General features: G+C 56.4%; 1 protein-coding gene across 1 annotated transcript; it reads right to left on the bottom strand.

Moving 5' to 3' along the window:
• Positions 1 to 224: 224 nt before the first annotated feature.
• FEM1A (fem-1 homolog A) lies at positions 225 to 6,376 on the bottom strand. Its single transcript, XM_079961116.1, has one exon. It carries the CDS (start codon positions 6,105 to 6,107, stop codon positions 4,146 to 4,148), a length of 1,962 nt encoding a protein of 653 aa, XP_079817242.1. The 5' UTR covers positions 6,108 to 6,376; the 3' UTR covers positions 225 to 4,145.
• Between the last annotated feature and the right edge of the window lie 1,354 nt (positions 6,377 to 7,730).

Genomic DNA, 7,730 nt, shown 5'->3' with positions numbered 1-7,730 from the left:
AGCTATTGCCAGAAGACACTCTAGCTGACAACAGGACTTTAATGGCCTGACGCTGCGCACCGATTCCCCCATCCATAAATAAACCTGTTTCCCTGTGAGAAAATGGGGAGCTCCCCTTCTACAAAATAAATTTCATCCCTCAAGCGACCCCTACCAACCAACCAACCAACCAACCAACCAGATCCCAACAGACATAAGAACAAGAAAGTCAGAGGAATTTGGGGTTTGTTTGTTTTTTAGCAGCAGGATTTTCGTTTCCTTCTTTTCCTTTTTATTTTTTTAAAGTGTCATTTCATTCACTTCAACTTAGGAGTTGCCACCGGCTGACGAGTTTAACACACTCCGCTTCTTGAGTATTCTGCTCAATGCATTGCTAAACGAACACTTTTCTTTGCAGCAAGAAAACAGCAGCAGCAGCAGCAGCGGTACCCCCTGAAACCATCTTTCTTTACCCCTCGAAACTGTCGTTTGCTTTTTTAACAAAGCGGGGGGCGGGGGGGGGGAGGACAGTCGAAGTGATTCCTCCTCTGAGGAAAACCTTTCTGAGGTTGCTATGGTTCAGCTGAGCCATCCAGTCTCAAGCAGGGAAAGGACGTGGTCAGCGGTCCCGAGGGGTGTTGTGAAGAGCGAGCGAGCCTTGAGGGGGGGCAGCTGGTGGGGGGGGGAAGAGAATCACCCCTTCCTCTGTCCCCCCACCCAACCTCAGCGGCTGTTTTCTACCCTTGCTCTCCTGCCCACACCAAGAGAGCCTTTTGAAACCAAACTTGGAGCCCAAAACTCTGGTGGTCAACACACAACACTCCATCAACTTTTGCCATACACCCCCCCAAAAAAATCCCAAACAAAAATGTAAGGAGATGGATTCAGACAAAGCCCTCATGCTACAGAGGCGTACATTGATTTGTTGGGAAATGGCACCTTGCAGATCTAGTGGGACTGGGGGCAGCAGTGGCCTGGTGAGGCCATGAAAACGTCCGTGGACCAGCGTCCGAAACGCCTCAATTTTGCAGCAGACATTGGCTTGGGAGAGGGACCCATGTGCATTGCGTCCTCTGGGAAGGACCATGTGGAATTGTAGAGTTGGAAGCGACCATGAGGGGCACCCTAATCCAGGGGTCCCCAAACTAAGGCCCGCGGGCTGGATAAGGCCCGAGGGACTTGTTTATCCGGCCAGCGGCGACCCCGCCACCCGCTCTTACCGGCTCTGTGCGGCTGCCCACTTCCGGGTTGGAGGAGCACCGGAAGTAGCTTGTGCACATGCGCAAGCGTTATTTGCGCATGCACGTTATTTGTGCATGCACAAGCATTTTTCCGGTGCACATCCGGGTTAGAGGAGGCCCATGCACATGCGCACAAGCTATTTCCGGTGCTCCTCCAACCCGGAAGTGCGCCAGAAATAGCGTGTGCGCATGCGTATGGGCACACGCTCCCATGCCCTCTGCGCGATCGGCACTGGAGACACCGGCCCGAGGCGCAATAAGTTTGCTGACCCCTGCCGTAATCCCACCCCCATGTGGGAATCTTCTGCCCGACGTGGGGCGTGAACCCACGACCCTGAGATGAAAGGCCTCATGCTCTACTGACTGAGCTATAGATCAGGAGCCACCTTGTCAGTTCACTGAATTCCCAGCCTGTAAAGTCAGGGCAGGGGGCGGGAGGAGGATGAAATTGTTGTCTGAATCCGCCCTCCGAAAGCCACGCCAGATGAACTCTTGAACCATTCCAGATGTTGACCCTCTGAATGGCTATTGGAGGGGAAACACCTCTGGACTAACAAGCAGCCAGCGCCTTCCAATGCCCCCCTCCCAATCTGCATTCTACGCAAGCTCTGTCCCTGTCAGGGCTGGGTGAGATGGTCAGTGGGTCAACGGCACTTTCTTGTGGCTGGCTGGCTGACAAAAGATGGCACCCGAGAACCGGTTGGCCTGCCTTCCCGCTGGGAGATGATACCACTGCTCCAAACGTCTCTGCAAACAGCGCTGGCAACTGTGAATAGCTATGCTCCCCCTGCAATAAGTACACCTTTCAGCCGCATGATCTGCCGTGCTGTTGGGTTGATGCGATGCAACCAAATCGGAAGCAGCTCAACGTGCCTTTTCCCCAGACTCTAAAACTCAGCTTGCTTTGGGTACCCTTTGAATTCCAGGTAAAGCCCTGAGCCCTGCTTCCTTCTTCAAAGACCCGAGACTCCTGACTCCCACCAAGCCCTGGGCCAGCATGTCTGGGATAACAGGGTTTGGGAATCCATTTTCAGGGCCTTCACGGAGGACGGAGCAAGTTTCTTTTCTCCGGCTCCGGAGGGTAGGACCTGAAGCAACGGATTCCGAGGAGATTCCGACTGGATGCCAGGAAGAACCCCACAGGTGGTGGACTCTCCCTTCCTTGGAGGTTTCTGAACAAAGGTTTGATGGCCACCTGTCAGTTGAGATTCCTGCACTGCAGGGAGTCGGGACTAGACTCTCTGGGTCCCTTCTGACTCTACAACTCTCTTGATTCCCGGACTGAAGAACAGTTCAATTAAGACAACCTCAAAAGTCTGCTGATTACAGATCCCGTCTTTCAGAGAGGGAGCAACTGTGAATGAAGTGTACAGCCGTCTAGAATGGCAGAATTGTAGAGCTGGAAAGAGACCACCAAGATCATCTAGCCCAACCCCATGCAATGCAGGGGTCCTTTGTCCCAACGTGGGGCTTGAACCCACAACCCTGAGATTAAGAGTCTCATGCTTTACTGTCCTTCCAGACACCTTATTAGACACCTCTCTCAATGCAACTGGGACCTGCCAGAGATGCGGCAAAACCAGCCAGTGGAGAAAGGGGCCGTCAGCCGCAGTCCGGGACAAAACCTGCCAACTAGGTCTGTGGGCCTGTGCACAGCATTTTACTTAAGAATGACAAGGGCCACTGTCTCTCCCCCTGCCCTGATGCCACCAAAAGACCTTTAAAGGAGCACTTCTGACCCCTTTCTGCAGCTGTGCAAAGGAAGAAGGGTCTGTAGGCACAGGACCTATTAGAAGAAGCAGATCCTAGCCACCCGACATTCTGGAAGACGTTCCCCTCTTAAAAAGCAAAACACAGCAAGCCCTATCTGCGCTCTGAAAAGAGTGGGGCTGTCTTAACGCAAAGGATCATCTTTAACACACTCAAAAAAGAAGCCTGATAATGGTTTTTCTGCCTCTGGCCTTTCTGTGGGGAGGAAGGCGGGTAGCTGCTGGTTTGATCCTAAAGGCAACTTCAGAGTTTGGGGTTTTTCCACACACCCCCCCCCTTCAACTGCCTAAACCAGTGATAGCTCCAGATTGATCTTAAAAAAAAAAAATGAGGAAAAAACAGCAAAACACAGCACAACACCACAACCAGCCTCTCAACACAGCAGCAAAATCTCAGCAATGCAATATGAGACACTGGAAAATGAAGTAAAATCAAACGCAGAACACAACCAAACCTCACCATACCGGGTTGGGTCAGCTGCGCGAAGCGTAACAAAGCTAATTTTCAACATTACCCGCAGTGTTTGGCTGAAACTTTCAAACCCCCCCCCTCCGGCACAGGCTGTCACTGAAAAAAGGGTAGAGCAGGTTTTGTTTTTTTTAAGACTTGACTGCAGGCTCACCTAAAACCCCTCGCTTGTTTTCAAGGGAGGGAGAGGAGGAGGGGTATGCAAACCTAGCTGCTCTTAAAGCTTGTAAGGCAGGCTGGGCTTCAGAAAGCAAGAGGTCAAAAATAGGATTTGCATGTGTGTGTGTGTGTGTGTGCTTTGAAGAGGAAAAAAAAATTAGTTGGCAATGGAGGGCAGCAGCAATTCTGACCTGACCATGCTGCTTGAGCCCTTTCCTTTCAGGGGGCAGGGCAACAAGCAGCTGGTTTTGGCCACCCTTATTCTGCCCCCAACCCCCCTAGAGCCACAGTAGGTCATAGAGCGGGGGCTAGATCCAGCCACCTGCTGTTGCTCAGGGGTGCAGCCACACCAACGTGGCCCAGCGAGAGCAGCTCTCAATTTCCACAGGTTCCGGAGCGAGAAAGGGGAGGTCGACCCGGCCCAGTGTGCAAATGGAAGCATTTTAAAATCCAAACCCGAGCAGAGGCGGGCCGAGTCCCAGCCCCAGCCCCTGCGGGAGGGGGCTCGCGGTGCCGCCCACCCCCTCCTCAGTGGAGCTCGATGAAGGCCTCCAGCTCTTCGGGGATGAATCCTTTGTAGGGGATCTTGTGCTTGTCGAGGGCGCGGGCGGCAAGGCACTGCAACGTGATGTAGTTGAAGGGTTGCATCATGGCTTTGGTGAGCAGCTTCTCGTCCAGGAGCTCGTAGGCCGTCTGCTTGAAGGCGTTTGTGGCGTCCATGTGCGCCCCGGCCTCTATGAGGGCGCTCATGATGAGCGGGCAGTTGTTGCGCGCGGCCACGTGCAGAGGGGTGTTGTTGTCGTAGTCGCGGCCGTCGGGGTCGGCCCCGCACTCCAGGAGGAGGTTGACCACGTGGAGGGAGGGGAACTTCCCCACTGGGTAGCGGCCGACGGAGGTGGTGTCCTTGTCGACCGCCATGTGCAGCGGCGTGAAGCCGTTCTTGCCCCGCGGGTTGCACTTCAGGAGGCGGTAGATGGTCTGCCGCTTCTGGTGCTCCTGTTCCGGGGAGCACTCCACCTTCTCTAGAAGGAAGACTAGGTGCAGGATGATGGCCAGGGCTTTGGTGAACTGGGCGCAGTCCGCCACGGGGTCCTTGCGGTGCAGGAGCGCCCGCTCGACCTCGCGCACCCCTTTGCTCAGCACACCCATGAGGTCGGGGAAGCCCAGCTGCGTGGCCAAGGTGCCCTTTGAGCGGTCCTGCAGCACATAGGAGAACAGCTCGGCGAAGGAGAGGAAGCTGCTGGCCGTCATGGGGCTCAGCGGCTCCAGGTTGCCCTGTTGCATCTCCAGCGCATACTTCCACAAGTTGATGCAGCGCTCGAAGTTCCCCGAGTCGGCGTAGACGGCCCCCCGGTAGCGGATGTAGTAGGAGGTGTCTGGGTGCGAGGGGCCGAGGACGCGCTCGCGGATCAAAAGGGCCTGCATCCGCATTTCGTCCGGGTCGATCACCAAGGTCTCCAGCTCCTCCGCCGTGCTCACCTCCCGCGAGTAGTCATAGGCCAGCACCAATTGGCGAGGCTCCGGTTTGGCCAGGTACTGCCCGCCCTGGTGGCGCAGGCCCATCGCCCTCCGCCAGTGCTTGTAGGCCCCCAGCAGGTCGCGCTTCTTGTCCACAAAAGTGGCTCCCAGGAGCTCCAGTGCTTCCACAGCTGCCTCCCGCGTGCAGTAAACTTGGGGACGGCCGTCGCCCGCAGCAGAACACCCATCACCGTCTTTGGCCTGGCTGCCGTCGTGCTCCCCTACGGCCGCCGCCTCCTCCTCCAACGCTCCCTCTATAAAGTATTCGACGATGTTGGTGTGGCCAGTCACGCTGGCGGCCAGCAGCGGGGTCATGCCATACCCATCCTTCTCCATCCTTGCCCCGGAGGCCAGAAGCAGCCGCAGGATCTCCAGGCTCCCGGACTCGGCGCAGTCATGCAGGGCCGTGTTCCCCTTGACGCTGCGGCGGTTGACGTCCGCCCCCCTCTGCAGGAGGTAGCGGGCGATCTCCGTGTGGCCCTTGTAGCACGAGATCATCAGGCAGGTGTGGCCGTGGCGGTTGGCCACCTCCAGGTCGGCCCCCCTCTCGCCCACCAGGTAGCGCACAATCTCCAGGTGCCCATCGAAGCAGGCTGCCCGCAGTGGCGTCGAGTTGGTGAGCGTGGTCTGGTTGACGTTGGCCCCCCGCTCCAGCAGGCTGCGAGCCACGTCCAGGTGGCCGGCGGCCGACGCGGCCCAAAGCGGAGGGGCTCCCTCGATGGTCTCGCCGTCGAAGCTGACTGAGCCGCCTGCCTCCACCCGGGCGCCGCAGTGGTCCAGGAGGTACTCGACCACCTCGCGGTGGCCGTGGCGTGAGGCGATCAGCAGCGGCGTGCCCCCGGACCCTTCTCCGCCGCCGGGGCCGGCCGTCAGCTCCTCCAGCTCCTCTCGGCTCCGGGTTCCCAGCAGCTTCTGCAGCAACTTCAGCTTGCCTTCGCGGGCGGCGTTGTAGACGGCCAAGCGGAGGTCCATGGCTCTGGCCAGGGCGGCTGCCCACTCCCCATGAGCTGGCAGGGGGCTCCGCTTGCGCAGCCCCACAGCACCTGTTCCAATAGGTGAGGGGGCTCAGACCATGGGGGTCTTTCTTTCCTCTGGGTGCCCCTGGGCAGCAAGGCTTGGGGGGGTGGGGTGGTAACCTAGCAACCAAGCCTTCCTCCCCAGCGCCTCTCTCCTCCCTCCACAGCTGCAACCTTCAGTCTATTCCTGCCCCCGGCGCCATCTTAAGTGTATTCAGGGGGATAGAGGGGTGGGAGGGAGGGAGGGGGGGAAGGAAAACACCACCCCAAAATGGCCGCCCGCCGAAATGCATGCCGGTAGCCGTAGTCCTGCGCTCCAGGCCCGCACTATGGCTTTCCAGGAGGAAGACTACGATCCCCAGGCGGCTTTAGAGGCGGGATGTGGCCGGCCGCCGCGCGGTGGCTCCTGGGAAGCGGAGTCCGCGGCGGACTACAGCCCGGCAGCGTCACGGAGGGTGAGGGACTCCATTTCCCAGAAGGCAGAGCGGGAAGGGAGCCAGGGAAGCAAAGGTTTCTGGGAAGGGAAGGAGGGGGTTCTGGGGATGGGAGGGGCTTGCGGGTAAGGGGGCTTGCTCATGAGTAAACCTGCTTAGGAGGGCGAGGGGGGGGCGGGTTTCTCCACCTGACAACCCTCAGCACCCTGAGGGTGGGGAGCCAGGACTGTTTAATGCGGTGCAGACTTGGGGAGGGGTCTTTTAAGGCGTATCTTTGCACTGGGGGAGCAAAAATACACATTTTACTGAGTTTATCCATTTGGAGTGGTTTTGAGTGTATGTGTGTGTGTGTATATATTTACATTATGGTATCCCATAATGTTCAAACCCCTAAATGTTAATTACAGGGGACACGCTAACAATTAATTTTAATTTTTGTATTTAGAGTCTTGTTATATTCATATTGCCCCTAGTATTTCTGATATTTTTTATGATCTGTGTTATTGTGTGTGTTGATGCTGGTCTGTGACCATATTAATCAATTCAATTCAATTCAATATATATATATATATTTAGCCGGCGTACAGCTTCCAGGTCATGTGGCCAGCATGACTAAGCCGCTTCTGGCAAACCAGGGGCAGCGCACAGAAATGCCGTTTACCTTCCCGCCGGAGTGGTACCTATCTACTTGCAATTTGATGTGCTTTCGAACTGCTAGGTTGGCAGGAGCAGGGACCGAGCAACGGGAGCTCACCCCGTGGCAGGGATTCGAACCGCCAACCTTCTAATCAGCAAGTCCTAGGCTCTGTGGTTTAACCCACAGCACCACCCGCGTTTTACCTGGTTGCTTTTGAACTGCTAGGTTGGCAGGAGAAAGACCGAGCAAAGGGAGCTCACCCCATCGCTGGGATTTGAGCCACCGACCTTCTGATCGACAAGCCCAAGAGGCTGAGTGGACCCAGTCCTGAAGAAGGAATGATTTGCAGCTTTGAAGCGGGAGATTGGAATGTACCATGTTGCTATGGTACCCAGATACACTCTGACATTTTCCTCTGAAGTACCCATTAGCCAGGGACAAGTGGCAACAGCCCTCCATTGTGTTGCATTTGCAAATCTCTCTCCCTCTCTTTGGCCTGCAAGCAGAT

The sequence above is a fragment of the Podarcis cretensis genome (assembly GCF_951804945.1).
Source record: "Podarcis cretensis genome assembly, chromosome: 18".
NCBI classification, from domain to species: Eukaryota; Metazoa; Chordata; class Lepidosauria; order Squamata; family Lacertidae; genus Podarcis; species Podarcis cretensis.
The sequence above is the reverse complement of the archived record's forward strand: the minus strand, read 5'-3'. Positions and strand labels throughout refer to the sequence as shown.

Excerpts from the sequence above, each read along its gene's own strand:
- FEM1A (XM_079961116.1), bottom strand. The coding sequence starts at position 6,107 with ATGGACCTCCGCTTGGCCGTCTACAACGCCGCCCGCGAAGGCAAGCTG.